The 16672-nt window shown below is 38.5% G+C and overlaps 1 protein-coding gene across 1 annotated transcript in view; it reads left to right on the plus strand.

Annotated features, from left to right (window-relative positions):
• The window catches only part of LOC143884667 (binding protein), a 56719-nt gene that overhangs the window by 38419 nt on the left and 1628 nt on the right, over nt 1-16672 (plus strand). Inside the window, exons 9-13 of the mRNA XM_077388347.1 lie at nt 693-869; nt 946-1082; nt 5468-5791; nt 15527-15669; nt 16323-16420. Of these exons, the coding sequence (XP_077244462.1) occupies nt 693-869; nt 946-1082; nt 5468-5791; nt 15527-15669; nt 16323-16420 (879 nt within the window). The remainder of the gene's footprint in view (nt 1-692; nt 870-945; nt 1083-5467; nt 5792-15526; nt 15670-16322; nt 16421-16672) is intronic.

Here is a 16672-nt window from a genome sequence, read left to right on the forward strand (position 1 = left end):
TGTGATTGTTCCCTATTGGGTTTCTGGTTTTTTTCCTACTTTGATCATGTTTAAATCAAAATTATTGTCCCTTTACTCCTCCCTAGTTCTTTTTTGCATGAGTATATTGGTGTGATTATTCAGTTCTCTGGCAAATACTTGTCGTTGATTCCGGGTGTGAAAAATGGTTCTAACGAACAACTTCATTTATTCGAATGGTTATGGGGTGAGTAAAAAATTAGAAATATTTGGAGAACTATAGCATGAAAAGCATGACTGCTGGTTAGCACCTTATTTAAAGCAGAGAAATAGATGGTATGGGGTTTCCAATTCAAATGCAGCAGTGTATTTTGATGCGTAGTTTAATGTGCCTACACATGCTGTTGTTTCTAAATGGAAATCTTGGTTCATCTGATTCTTTGGTTTTTGTGAAACAACCAATTACTCCAAAAGCTTGAACCGTTGGTATTATTTAATCATTTTTACTTCTACACCCCCCCTCACATGTGGTCCTCTTTTTCTTGGGTTGGCCTTACACATGGACATTAATATCTAGGAGTTGTAAGTTTTGAGCCCAGAACCTTTAGCTCTGATACCATATGACCAATTACTCCAAAAGTTTAAACCGTTGGACTTGGTGTTATTTAATCATTTTTACTTCAACAATTTTCATATTTACATTTCTCTCCTGTGGCACCCTCGTGCCTTTTCAGATTTTCTTGTCCTTATCATTTGACGAAGATCTTGGAAGGCCTACATCATCAAAGACAGATGAGAAAGTCAAAAACAAGAAGAAAAGAGGAAGACAAAACGACACGGGGCCAGAACAACTGCCAGTTGGTGACAAAAAGAGGAACAGGAAAGATTTGCTCACAAAGATAAGGGAAGAGGTATTTGTTTCTTCCAGAATCATTCATTTATTTTTTACATTGCTCACTTTCTTAATGTTTTTAATGTTTTTTATAGGTGAGTGCAGACTTTAAGGCAACTTCCTTTGTTCCGGATCCAGAGGAGCGAAGAAGGATGCAAACAGAAACACTTTCTGCTGTATTCCAGACATATTTTCGCATTTTAAAGCGCAGCTTGGAACCTGCTACCTCCAGGTTTGCTTTTATAATCGAAAATTATCAATTTGATTCCACTCTTCATCTATATTACTGGCCTATTAGATTTATCTCGACTCCATACTATACTGAAGCTTTGGCGAGTTTTCCATTAACTGGTTCTGGTTGTTTTTATGAAAGATTGATTGCCAATTGCTAGATTGTTATTTATTTTCTCTGAAAATTGATTAGCATATGCTGATGAAGATTAATATTCACTTCAGGGATAGCTGTTACAAAAATTCACTGTGCAGATTCCCTGATTTCCTTTCCTTTTCTCATGGCAATGAATCTAATTATCTAAAAACAATTAATCAATTGAGATTTTCAGTTCTTTATCGATTTTTTTTTCAGTTAAATACAAAGTTGTGCTAGGAAGCGCTTTTTTCAATGGGACTTCCAAATAACATATCACAAGATCCCATATGCCCTTATTGATTTTAAAGAGAGAAAATTGTTTGTGTGCTCGAGCGCATATAGCTTATATACGCTCGAGCGCATATAGCTTATATACGCTCGAGCTCCAAAAACACATGGGGCCCACATTTTTATGGATGATCCAAAGCATTCATTTGAAAGGCCCTTACATAGATAGGGTGTGTACCAAAAATCAGCTCCATAGGATCATCCTAGGGTGTCCATTTGTGGAGGTTAAAATGGCCAGACACTGTTTCTCCACTAATCTGCCCATTTTTTCCCTTCACAAATGGAAGGGTTAGGACGCCAACAATCGAGCAGGCCTCAACTTCATCCACTAGCTGAAACTGCCGTCTAAAATAATTGGCAGTTCGAAATCTAACCCAGTGACGGGTATTTGATAATTTTTAGTAATTCATGTTAAACAAAGAATAAAAATATAAAGTTATCTGATTTCTTTAAAGAGAAAACTTTTTGTGTGCTCGAGCGCATATAAGCTTATATGCGCCTGATCTTCAAAAACACATGGGGCACACATTTTTGGATGATCCAAAGCATTCATTTGAAAGGCCCTTACATAGATAGGGTTTCCACAAAACATCAGTTCCATTGGATCATCCTAACCCTTCCATTTGTGGAGGGAAAATATGGCAGATTTGTGGAGAAACAGCGTTTGTCCATTTTAACCTCCACAAATGGACACCCTAGGATGATCCTATGGAGCTGATTTTTGGTACAGACCCTATCGATGTAAAGGCCTTTCAAATGAATGCTTTGGATCATCCCAAAAAGTGTGGGCCCCATGTGTTTTTGAAGCTCAGGCGCATATAAGCTTCTATGCACTCTTTAAAGAAATCAGATAACTTATTCTTTGTTTAACATGAATTACTAAAAATTTTCAAATACCCGTCACTGGGTTAGATTTTCTAATTGCCAATTATTTTAGACGGCAGTTTCAGCCAGTGGATGAAGTTGATGCCTGCTTGATTGTTGTCGCCCGGCCAACACAATGCCGGAAATCGATCAGAAAAAAAATAATACATCGGCTGCTGGAGTGTGCATTTTGGTTTTTGGCTGTGCCTTTTCTCCATTGAATTTTGGCTGTCAGATACCGTCCAGATCATTGAATGGCGTTGCCCAAGCAAGGCAGCTGGTCTCGCACCAATTCTACCCAACGCTGTGCAGATGGCCATACCACAAAAGAAAAAAAAATGAGTGCCATTTTGGGTTTTTTAAAAAATTTGGCTGCTGGTCTTTTCACCAGATTCCCACCACCTGTCCAATGGAGGATCGTGACGCCTGTGTGGGATGACTGGTCCTTCACTGTCCTTGGCCAACGCCGATGGCTGGCCAGCACCTATACCATGCCGAACAAGGGTCTCTTTTTTTATTGAGTTTTCTTTTCCTAAAATAGGCAATCATGATACCTGGTGTCTTGGTTGCCTCGTAAAGTAGTGGAGACTTGTGGATATCTCTCTTGGTTGCCTCGTAAAGTAGTGGTAACTTTTGGATATCTTTGATTGGCCGTCCTGAAAGATCATTTGTGAGGGCGTCTTAATATCATTTTCCTTATACGCCTGCATATGTTTTTTAGATTCTTTTGGTACCGGTCTAAACTGCATGCCAGTAATTTAATTTTTGTTTTATGTTACCTGTGTACATTGACATGGATCCTTTAAATCACAATTTCTTAAGATACTAGTACTAAAAGACTGGATATGGGAATATCAGCACACTTATAATATTGTATTAAATTGTATACGACTATTATGTTTGAGAGTTTCTAAGTCAAATACATTAGTAACTTAAAATTTAATGTTAAATTGATTCGCTTGGTAACTTCTATATTGTTTTCATGTTCCAATTTGTTTTATTTGTCTGTGTTTCTATCTGCATGCTAGTATTTTACTGTTTACAACTTACCAGCAATTGGTGAGCCCTCATTTCATTGTTTCTCCCAAAATAATAATAATTGAAATATGAGGGCCTTATTCATTGATCTAGCATATTAGATAGTCTTGCCTGTACAATCGGATGGTGTCCGACCAGATAAATGGTCTTGGTTGCCACATTCATGCCTTTTGTTGGTAGGACCGTAGGAGGGGCAAGCGACCATGAAATCTATCACCCAGGGTAATATTAGCAGATCCATTTAGTAATACTTGGATATGTAGCACATTTGGCATGGGTTAAAGTCTCCAGAATGAGTACTTTAAGCGTACAGACATGGAGATACTTTTGTCCCCTACAAAAAGCCTATGATATCCATATACTAGTATAGTCCTAATGTGTCGTGTTTGTGTATGGCACGAGGTAATGCTTCATGAATATTTCCGCTGGTGAATAACTTTCAAACTGTCTTCAATTAACTATGTTGCCTTTCACTTCGAGTGTCGTAATTATATTTTTTACCATTGACTCATATTGATGCTATTTTAAATCTAACACAAATTCCATCTTCAAAAAACATTTAAGCTTCTTGATATATTATTTATACATGTCTTGTGTCTTATCTCATGGTGTGGAAGACCTGTACTTCTGTCCTACAAGGTCACATTTCTGTTCTTGTGTCCATTTTCATGTATGTTTCCGTATTTGTATTCATATCTGGGTCAATCATAAAATATTGGAAGAAATAATTATTTAATTTTATTTATCCAACAATTAACACTGCTATTACCTCTCCATGACAATTAGTCCACATGTCTTGAAGATTCCTGCCGTATTGGGTGTCTGTGTTTTCTAAGTGTCGACAAGGTGATAAAATAAAAGGTAGAAATGTCCAATAACACCATGTGATGGAAAAAGATTGTCATATGTACAGAACATTTTGGTGCTGGCTGGGAAGTATCCGACAAGTTCTAACTACTAGCTTCTGTAAAGTGTCCTAATGACACGGATACTTAGACTAATTTTAAGGGTGAGGCAGTATAGGTTCTTGTACAATTCTTAACAGTTAAATAATTTCTTAATACAAACCCTTTTAAATATTTCCCGACTGACTACTGGACCTTTTAAATAATGCGTACATGTTAGGGGTGCAACTTGGGTGGGCTCAACCCGAACCCGACGGGTTCAACCATGAAATAAGTCGGGTTGGGTTGAGTTCGGGTTCGGGTTGAGTTCAGGTCGGGTTCGGGTTGAGGGCTTGGGCAACCCGACCCGAGTCAACCCGACATTTTTAATAATTTTTTTTATTTTTTAAGCTTAAAATCTCGGGTTGGGTCGGGTTGAACTCGGGTCGGATCGGGTTCGGGTTGGCAAAAAAGGTTCCTCGGGTCGGGTCGGGTTCGGGTTGAGCAAATGGTTGTCGGGTCAGGTTCGGGTTGGCCTCAACCCGACCCAACCCTACCCAAGTTGCACCCCTAGTACATGTCCTGGGTGCCTGTCTATGTTTCCCATATGTTGCCTCAGTAATGAGTAGAATGTAGTTTAGTGTCCAAGTAACATGGAGGGGCTGGGGAAGAAAAAGATATGTCCACAGGTATGGAACCCACCGTTTGGAGATATGGGTAGAAAGTATCCGACACACGCTAACTACTAGTATTTGTTGGAATTTCTTTGTCACATGGATATTCCCACTAATTTGAGAAGTCAAAGTATCATAGGCTCCTGAACAATCTTCAAAACTGATAGATTTGAATGCGATCCTTTTCAAACGTTCACTTGACCTACAATTGGACCTTTCAAATAATAAACCCCCAAAACACACAGACACAACATATTGCCCTAGACTCTTGAAAACGGTCCTTTTTACTCTGTAGAGTGACAATGGTGTGATGCATTCGGGATTTTTTTTTCCTTCAATCTATTTGGAAAGTTTTTTGTTTTCAAAGCTTCAATACTTGCATTTTATTTTCTTGCTGATTCACATGGGTATCTCCTCAAGCAATGCTGAGAAACACCTCAGAAAATTTTGAACTTCTGGAAGACTAGTTGATAATGTTCTTTTAATTTGTTGCTTTCAGGTCTAAAAATGATGCGGGTTCTATCTCTGGTGGATCTGGGCTACACCCACTTCTCTCTCCATGCTTGAATGGATTGGGGAAGTTTTCACATTTGATCGATTTAGACTTCATGGGTGATCTCATGAACTCCCTTAAAATGCTGGCGGGTAGTGGTGGGAACTATGGCGTTGCTTCTCCTGATAACTGTTTAACTATTTCTGAACGTCTTCAATGCTGCATTGTTGCATTCAAAGTGATGAGAAATAATCTTGATGCTTTGAATGTTGATCTACAAGAGTTTTTTGTGCAGCTCTACAATCTGCTACTGGAGTACAAGCCTGACAGGTTTGAAATCATCTGTTGACACCTCAAGGGCATTCCTATGAAAACTTCCTTGAAATGTCTATGCTATATACTAATCATCTATTGTAAACCTCAAGGGCATTCCTGTCCTCTTTCTTTTATTCTTGGGTGGTTTTTTGTATTGCAGGGATCTTTTATTATTATTATTACTATTATTATTATTATTACTATTATTATTATTTTGGCAATTGTATATAGGTTAACCTCACATTTTCTCAATGCAAGCATTATAATATTTTGATGTAATTTCTTTGCAATTAACATGTATTCACGCTTCTCTGTAACAAGGTTTGGTCTTTTTTGTCTAACTGTTGATTAGTGGCAAGGTTTCATAAGATTTGCCTGTACTGTTGGAAGGGAATTTCTGAGATCAAAACTCCAAGTGGCAATGTTGTGCTCTGGTGCTCAAGGGGGACTCCCAGCCTCCTAGTGCAAGCATCCAGCAGGATTTTTCAACATTTACTTTCCTTGATTTCTATGGTTTGTGTTTCTCGTGCATCTACTATGAAAAAAACTTCTAGGTTGATAAACTTGGAAATTTTTTAATCGAGTTAATTGTATTCGTGAAGGACTTGGTACTATATGGCAATTTTGTAGTTTGTACTAGTCTCTTGCATGGCCTTTGGTTCTTTTTGAGTCATTCTTGCACCAATTCATTTTTAATAGAATTTCTCTTGAAAAAAATAAAAGAAATGTGGGACGCATAATTTGTCATGAGAATGCAAACTACATTGAGTAGGAATCCCAGATTCCCAACATTGGGACATGTTGTTCATTTAGAAAGTGGTTCGATCATGCTGGGGTATTTTGGTCATTTTACCAGCATGCGTATAAGTTAAATTGTGTTGCATTTTCATGAAGATGAATGAAGGAGCCTAGTTTTGACTCCCTAATCCTTTCTCTTTATCTTATTTCTTCTTTGCTTCATATTCTCTGTTTTTTTTTCTTTGCTTCATATTCTCATTGGATTGTAACTATTTTTACATGGTATCAGAGCACGATAATCAAGATTGAAAGTATCTTCTTTCCTACCTCTCAACAAGGTATTTATCTACTTTTCCATTTCCTACCTCTCAACAAGGTATTTATCTACTTTTTCATTTCCTACCTCTCAACAAGGTATTTATCTACTTTTCCATTCGAGCACTCCATCTCTGTTCTTTCTTTTTTCCATTTATTCATTATCATTTATATTTTATATCTGCCATTCTAAACAATATTTTCCTCCGTTTTCCTTTTATTTCTTCCTTTCTCTTTTTTTGTTCTTCCTTCACCTTGATCCCCCATGAATTTTATAGGCTTTTTGTTGTGATCCCATCAATTCCCCCTCCCCTCCCCCTTCCAACCCTCTTTTCTTTTCCCTTTGCTAAAATAAGCCCAATTTAAGCGAGGTGCACATTACCAACTCACGTCATTTTATTTCATAAAACCATTGCCCACTTATTTTTTCACTTAAAACCAAGTTAGCACCCACGTAAAAGTAAATGCTCCTTTTAGCAGGATTGATTTTCCTCTCCATCCATTTTTGGACCCGCTTTTGTCCTAATTTTCAATAGTTTCTCACAACTTATATTTCTTCGTCTTTAGTGTGGCATCCTTTTCCTCCATGCTTTCTTCCTCTTCATCCTCAATGAATCTCTTCTCTAATCTTCTCCAGGCATACATGCAAACAAACTTTTTGTTCACCTTGAAGGGATAACTATGGTTCCGAATGAGTTTGTGTAACTACAGAAAAATGAAGTAAAATGTGGGGTTAGCTTTGGAATTTCTAAAGAAATCAATACTTTTTTTAAAAATCTTGGTTAGAAATCAATACTTCATTTTGTCTCATCAATCTCAATTACGAAGATTGGTATGCCACAGATCAGCTTTTTTGGCTTGGAACAACTCAAAACTTTCTCATGAGGTTCACTCTTAGGTTTCAAGTGTGTGCCTATGCACATGATCTCTGTAAAGTCTTCATGCTGTTTGTTCTGAATGGTCTGAAGCCCGAATCATGCATCTCCGATTTCAACCTCAGAGTATTTGGTAAAGATGAAGACCTTCAAGCAATTCACAGCTACACAACAACCCCTTGATGACAAGGACAATGTTATACAAACACTATAGGGACTTGGGGTTAGTTATGGAATGTTTAGTTATTCAATGCTCACGCACATCGTTCTTCCTTCGTTTGCTGATCTTTGTGATTCTTGTATAACACGAGGGGCGTATGATTTCCTACGAGCATCACATGCCTTCCTCACGGACTTCCGTCCCAAGTCTCATCTCTAAATTCCTTCGAGGTGTTCTATTTTTCCTATATTCAGACTGAACGAGGACATGGTTGCAGCCAAGTCCGCATTCAGGTTTGTGGCTGACGATATCCTCCGTACCAGTAATATCCACATTACAAAGGACATCATGGTACTACTACCTGTTAGAAGACAAGGAAGAGAAGGAGAATAAGAAGAGTGGGTGAGGATGGTGAAATTCTCCACGAAGGAGTTCTCCCGTGTAATATGATGTATATATAGAGCCCAAGTAGGATTACATGGTACAAAGACTATAATCCCCCTCGCAATTACACTTAGTGACCGCAATACCTTTCAACACACTTCAACACTCCCCCTCAAGTTGGAGTGTATATACTATAGAACTCCATCTTGTTACAAAGAAAACTACAATAAACAACTAAAATACCAATACAACAAAAAAGCAATAATCCCATACATACAACCAAATTGGTACAACACTCCCCCTCAAGCTGGTGTGGTGAATACATAGTGAAAAAACATAACAAAAAATAGCAGTAGCCACAGTGAGCACAACAGCGAGATCAACGGCCATAAGAAAACAATAGCTCTGTTTATTAGCAGTACGGCGAGAGCGATCACAACAGGGCCTCCCCTGAAGCATAGCAACGACAAACTAATCCGCGTACTAACGAGCAATGGCTAAAATCGAGATTAACGATCGAACAGAAGCGCCGCATCAGAGAAATAGCAATGAACCACGGACAAAAGACGCACCCCAAAAGCGCGCATAGCGAACAACGACGAAGCATGGGTAGAGATAAGGTGAACAGCATACACCAATAGAAGAAGGCCAATCACCAGAAAGGTTAGAGGAACCAACAACCAACCAACAAAAGGGCGATAGAAAATTAGCTCACAACAACAACCAACTAACGACGTCCACACAGCACGTCGCCTAGAGAAACAACAAGGCCGAAAGCAATGCTAACTAAGGGTGTCAATTTTGGCTCGGGCTCGGAAGCTCGCTCGAGCTCGGCTCGAAAAAAGCTCGGCTCGAATCCTTAACGAGCCGAGCCGAGCCGGCTTGCTAGGCTCGTTAAGCTTAACGAGCCGAGCCCGAATTAGGCCAGGCTCGGCTCGGCTCGGCTCGTTAAGGCTCGTTAAGAAAAACAGTCATATATATATAATATATATAAAAATATAATACAGTATATATATATATATAAATAAATATAATACAGTAGCAGCCGGCGAGGCGTAATCATGACTTTTTTTCAAGCGTAATCATGACTTTTTTGAGTAATTGTCATAACTTCGTACCCTTTGATTGTATTTTTTCGGTAAATGTCATAATTTCCTACTCTTTTTTGGTAATTTTTCATCTAAAACTATATACGCATTCAGATATTTTACTTTTTCGTAATGATGACTTCTTTTTTATTATTTCCTTTTTGCTAGCAACCTTTGCGACCCACTTGGCATGTGCGAATCTCGCACATATATTTTAATTTTTCTTAATGATGACTTCTTTTTTATTATTTCCTTTTGCTAGCAACCTTTGCTACCCACATTAGCATGTGCGTATCTCGCACATTGATAATCCAAACCGTGATAATCCACTGTGATAATCCAAACCGTCCATTTGATACGGATATTCCAGAATATAACCCAAGCTCGATAGGCTCGCGAGCCTAGCCGAGCCTGACCGAGCCGAGCCGAGCCGAGCCGAGCCTGGCCAAGCTCGGCTCGGCTCGGCTCGGCTCGTTTACACCCATAATGCTAACGATCGGGCATATAGCCACAACAACGAGAAGGTGGATTGCAACACAAACCACAACAAAGGCATAAAACTAACGCCAAGGCAACTGTGTGTAGAAGCACCAACAAGGTGGATTGCAACGCAAACCACTATAACCACAGCAAAAGCGTAAAACTCCGGCAAGCAACTACACTCACCATGTAGAAGCATCAACATCATGACTCGCAAAGCGAGTCCACCAACAACAACGATCAACATATCATAAAGGCGAAATAAAATCAGCCCATCACGACAACGATCAACAACCAACCAAGCTATCAGGGTGAGATAAAACTAGCCCACCAAGCTTCCGCTGCGTGGACAACCAACCAATGACCAATCAACCAACAAACCAACTACCAACCAAACACCGAGGATCACAACCACGATCAACCCAACCGGCAAGCCAACCACAACCACAACCAACCCAACCGACGATGAACACAAATTAACAACCAACCAAACAACCCTTGTCCACCAACAAACCAACAACAAAAAAACTAACCAAAAGACTACCAACAAAGAATGATGAACAATATCAACTAGAGAAAAAAACAAGGCAAAAGATGAAGAACAACCACCAACAAGAACCACCAACTGGTGGAACAACAATCGACAAGACTACCAATGACGAATGGTGAATTGACATCAACCGGCATCACCAACAACACATCAACGAAGAGGGTGAGACTACATCAACCCGGAGACAACAACAAAACAACACTCCATCAACGCCATAGAATATAATGAATCTAGAGAAGAGAGGACAAAGATTACGATGGAGTGGATGGGGGATGAGGCTCACAAAAGAAAGAGAGGGAGGATTTAAACCATAAAGAGGGGGGGGGGTAGGAAACTAGAAAGAACTCAACAATGAACTAAGATTTAGAAAAGAGATAGAAAAAAGAAACAAATAAGGAAGATCTGGATGGGGAAAAAGGAAAAAGAATATACATAAGGGATCTTTTGGGTTTTTTTTGTTTGGGATGGATTCATAAATGGAATTTACAAGAAAGGGTGGGATTTACGAACTTACAAGAAGGGTATGGTTAGGGATTAGGCTTAGGGTTCACGGATTTAGGGTTGAGGGTTGAGCTAGGGTGAAGGGTTTGGGGTTTAGGGGAAGGGTTTCACAGATTTAGGGTTGAGGGTTCTCGGATTTAGGGTTTAAGGTTTGGGAAAAAGGAGAGAACCGAAGCTAGGGTTAGGGATTTAGAGTTTAGGGTAAGGGTTTTACGGATTTAGGATTCAGGATTTGGAAAAAAGAAAGAAACAAAGGTTGTGGGGGAGATAGGGGTGGTGGCCGAAAGTGGTGGAGGTTGCCGGAGGTGCTGTTAGTCGTGGAGGTCGCCGCCGGAGATGGAGATGGTGATGAGGGACTCTTCCTTTCTTTCCTCCGTTAGGATCTTAGCTCTGATAACATGTTAGAAGATAAGGAAGAGAAGGAGAAGAATAAGAGTGAGGAAGAAGATGGTGAGATTCTCCACTAAGGAGCTCTCCCATGTAATATGATGTATATATAGAGCCCAAGTAGGGTTACATGGTACAAAGACTATAATACCCCTCACAACTAACACGTAGTGACTACAATACCCTTCAGCACACTTCAACACTACCAAAGTTTTAAATTTCGCTTGCAGTTGCGGTCGTCACAGTAATGGGAACGTTTTAGGTCTGATTGGAAATTTCTGTGGAAATCTTGTAAAATTGCAAAAACATGCAAATGTGGCAACCAGCTGGGACACCCAGCTCCATTGTACGTGGCAATCAGGTCACCTCAATCCTTCAAATGTGAAGTACATCAGCCCCTTTGCATTCATAGATACACTATAGCCATGGTTATAAATTTTGGTGGAGACTGAAACCGAAATTTGGCGAAATTCCGAATTTCGCGAAATACCAAATTTCGGAATTTCGGTCCGAAATTTCGAGAATTGTGGCCGAAATTTAGAGAAAATGCATTTAAAAAAAAAAAAGACTCCAAAATTTCGGAATGAATTAAATAGTTTTTTTATTTATTTATACCAAATTTCGGATTTCAGTGGGGTCTGAAATAGGTACTGAAACCGAAATTTAAAACCTCGACTCTAGCTGGGTTTCCCAAGTGATGAAAAGGGGCACATTTATCATTTCCCTAAAAAAACATTTAAAAAAGAAAAAAAGAAAGATTAAACTTCAGGAAATTGTAGAATAAACACAAATACACACTTAGAAACCATCACATACGCAAGACAACCATCCATACTAGGTAACATTTGTTGTTGCACATGTATGCTACTTTAGTACCTACCACATTTCACATGTAATTCATAAAAATATGTATACATAGTACATACAACTCATTTAAGAAGCAATTCATATAAATATATATTTATGTAACACTTACTGTATCCCACTAATGCACATACAACTTTGGTTTCGGTATGCGATTCAGTTTCGGCATCCTTTCGGTGGGGATGGAAACATTACGGTCGTTTTGCTTTGGTTTCGATGGAAATTTAAAACTAATGGCTTCCAATGCATGTTTGTCAGATTGGTCAGCCTTGTGCACATGGAGGCCTTCCTACGACTCAAGGACACCGAGTCAGGCTCATCATTAGTTTTAACCAAGAGATCCAAGCTCTATAATCTTGTATCACCCCATATCTTTTGCCCATACCATTTATGGCTGTCAAGTGAACATAGATTGCTTCTATCGCTATGATTATTACCGGTGCACAACCTTTTATAGAACTCGTGTACATCAGATGGGTGACTTATCCCTTGTCGTCCCATCTGAATCTTTCTGGGTAGTGGATATGGGCGTCACTCACCACATTACAAATGATATCGGTAAAGTCTTTTTCTTTTTCATATTACAGTTTCTCTTTTATCATCATGGGTGATCAGTCCTCTCCAATGGCTCATGCAGGTCCAGTCTCTTTTTCTTTGCCTCTATGTTCACTTACTATTCCTATGCTTTTGTTGTTTCTAGCATCCAACACAAATTATTACCTTTTTCCCACTTTACTTTCCAATTCTGGGGTTTTTTTGTCTTTACACAAACCTTTTTTTCTTGTGAAGGATTTGCAAATGGGGAACTCTTCATTAGATGGTTGGTTCGGGCAATCTCTACTTCGTCACATACACATTGTATTTGCTACATTCACAGTCTTCTCCCAGTAGTAATACATTGGATTTGCTACCTTCATAGTCTTCTCCCAGTAGTAATGTTGAGGTCTTTACTGCATCAGCTTTATCATCTTCCATGTCCGTGTGTCATCGTCATTTGGCCCACACAGAGTCTAGTGTTTTACGTTTGGTAGTGTCATTGTCTCGTAATAAAGTTGCTGAATCACAATTGTGCCCCATTTGCAACTTGGCAAACATTTTGAACTCCCCTTTTCTTCATAGAATAATATAAAGACATTGTATCATTTTACCCTTGTACATTATGATGTATGGGGTCTTGCACCATTACTTCTAGGTTCTGTTCTTGTTAGTATACTATCTTTGTCAATGATTTCTTTTAGTATACATGGATTTATTATGGTGTCCATTTCTCCCAACTATGAAGTGATGGCAGGGGTTAGTATACGTCTCGGTTTTTTCAACAGTTTTGCCATGAGCAGGGCATTCGTTAGCAACTTCATGTTTGCATACTCCATCTCAAAATGGGGTGGCAGAATGAGAACAATCCCATCACAAAGGTCGGCCCTATCTTTCACACTTGGACTCTAATAAAACGTTTGTGGACAGAAGCTTTTCATACAACAGTGCATGTCATCAACATGCTTTCTTCAGCCGTGCCCTGGCATGCCTCTTCTATATAAATTTTCATGCGCATGGGACCCTGGCTATTCCTAATTACGCTAGTGAGATTGTATTTGTTATGAAGATGTTTTGTGTTCCCAATGGTGAAAATTAAACTCCTAAGGCTGTTGCTTGCTTATTTGTGGCATATAGTGATAAACTGATGATCATAAAGGATACATGTGCTAATATCCAGCCACTTGTAATATTCAAATTTGTTCTCATGTTTCCTTGGATGAGTTGCACTTTTACGACCCACTGTATGTGTAGTGCTTGAGGGGGAGGGGATATTAGAAGTGGGTCAATCACTTAGGGGCATTTTGGTCACTTGACCAAGATCTATGCGTAGTGCATGGTGTATTTTTATGATGATGAATGAACTAAGTTTTGACTCCCTAAACCTTTCGATCTTCTGTCTTCTATATTTCTTATTCAAGTTGGATTATAGCTATTTTTTCACAATTCAGTTGGCGGAGCTCAACTTATGTGTGGAATTGAAGTGTAGTGGGATTCAAGTAGGGTAAAGTCAAAATACACAGTTCATTGCTTGCCTAGGTTGCACGGGCTTGGTATGAGTGTCGGAAACTGAAATGTGTACCACGTTGTAGATTCAGCAAACCTAAAGAAAGGATTGGTGGATTCGCCAATATATTTTAATGAATTCTACTACTTCTTTTACGTAATAATATAGTTATAGCTTATACTAGGTAATCTATTGGGAGTTTTGATACCCTATTAAAAATCAATTTAGGATGGATGAAACTCAAAACATTTGGCAATTGTAAATTCATCATAGTAGTTTTTAGGGAAAAAGATCTAGAACTGCCGCTGCAAATCTTGGAGTATTGGAATTCAATATGAATCCGACATGGGTGCTTTGCCCAATCCATGTAAACTTAGCTGCCTGCCCTTCACAAGCAAAACCCCAAGTATAGGAAAAAGTGAGCCTTATGTGGGTCTTCTTTAGGAATGCCTTTAGAAAGAATTAGGAAGAGAACAGGGTCTGGTGGTATCAATATCTGGGATATATTTTTGAACCAAAAAATAGAAGATAGTAGAAGAAAAAATGAACTCATGAGGTTTAAAAAATCGGTATGAATGGGTACGGAAAGGGGACCTAGGATATTCTACCGTTTATGCTTGTTCAACTCAAGTCAACAAAGCCTTTGTCCCAAACTAGTTGGGGTTTCATGCTTGTTCAACTGCTGGAATTTTTTATTTTGAGCTCATGTGGCTAATTTTAAGCTTTTGGAGGTGTCCTGTGAGGAGAATAAGGCTTTCATTTTTTTTATTGCATGAAACAAACTTGGGGGGTGCAAATTCTCACTGTGTTTTGGTGCTGATCCATTATTCAATCTCGGAACATTTTTTTATGCTCGTAGTTTCTTCAAGCTCTTCATGATAGGTATCGAGTCTTCAATTCATTGATGGGTGCAGCAGTTATAATGTTAGGCTGCTTTTGAGTCTAGATGCTTGTGTATTTGAAGTTATAACTAACAATCCAAGTTCGTGAAGATTTGGGAACTTTGATCATTAAAAACCCTATTGTTAGTTTCTTTGTGCAACTGTGTTTTCCCACTATTGTTAAATTTTAAAACCTTATTGTTAGTTTCTTTGTGTAACTGATGTCCATTAACTGGTAACGAATTTTATTGAATGCATATAAGCAAAATGAAAAAAATAACAATATTGTGTTTAATAATATTGGGAAAACACAGTTATGGGACCAGTGTAGGTTATGGGAGAGCTGGCAATATTCTTGTTTTTTACCATGTGTTGAATTGAGCACCATTTTAGGGTCATTTACCTTTTTTGTTGGAATTATGAAAGGTGCGTGGATAATACAAGCTGACTATTCAAATGTCGTATCTTTTTCTGTTTGCTGTGCAGAGATAATCAGGGTGAAGTGTTGGCTGAAGCTCTAAAGATAATGTTATGTGAAGGAAGACAACATGACATGCAAAGGGCAGCTGCTTTCGTAAAACGGCTGGCTACCTTTTCCTTATGCTTTGGGTCCGCAGAGGCTTTGGCAGGTATTATTCATTTTGCCTTGTGGTAATAAATATATATTTTATGTAGTCAACTGTCACAAATATTTCCGATATTTTCAAAATATCGTGTTTTTATCGCGACATTTGGATAAAATGACAGAATCCCGAAATAATCCTGAGAGTTGAAAAATATAGCGATATTTTCATTTTTATCATAAAATATTGCGATAATATCACGGATTATCCTGGTATGCTTACGATATTCTTATTTTATATTTTTTTAGAATTTTAAATTTTTATATATTTTTAAATAATTTTATTTTTATCATTTTTCCCCATTATAATTTATAAACCCCCAAAAAATAAAAAATTTAATATATCCCAAAATTTTCCCTCGCTGGGAAATTCTCGAGAACAATATTTGTGACATAGGTAGTTAATAGGTATGATTTTGTAGTCAATGAGGTGAGTAAAATCTTCTTAGGATTTGTGTTTGTTATATGTGTTGTGAATGATTGGGAAAGCGTCTGATAATATTCCAGGCGCACGCATGCTTCTAAATGTTTCTATAGCCAATTTGTTCCAATCTCAATCAAATAGGTTATTTTAAAAATGCCATTTTTGTGGTTCCCACTATATATGTTCTCTTATTGCTCTGTTCATTGAATTAATTATTTTTCATGAACCTTTTGCAGCCCTGGTCACATTGAGGCAACTACTCCAGAAGAATATCAAGTGCCGCAGTCTGTTAGAAAATGATGCTGGCGGGGGCTCACTTTCATCTTCAATTGCAGTATGTCCATCTCCTTTCCCCTTAAGGCTAACAGATAATCTAACCACTGCTTGGGGATGTATAAGTACAACCTATGCACCACTATTTGGTCTTACAGTCAAAATCTACTATCTATTGTTCGAAGGATATCGTTCTAGGAGGTTGCTCATCATCCACCATTGGATGGTACTAGACTATCTCGAGTTATTATCGAAATGGCTAGTGGATGATCGACTAGGCTGATCATTGACAGTATCTAAGATTGATTATTAT

The sequence above is a fragment of the Tasmannia lanceolata genome, unplaced genomic scaffold (genome assembly GCF_043159265.1).
Source record: "Tasmannia lanceolata isolate RefF3 unplaced genomic scaffold, GAP_Taslan_0.1 ptg000008l, whole genome shotgun sequence".
NCBI lineage: Eukaryota > Viridiplantae > Streptophyta > Magnoliopsida > Canellales > Winteraceae > Tasmannia > Tasmannia lanceolata.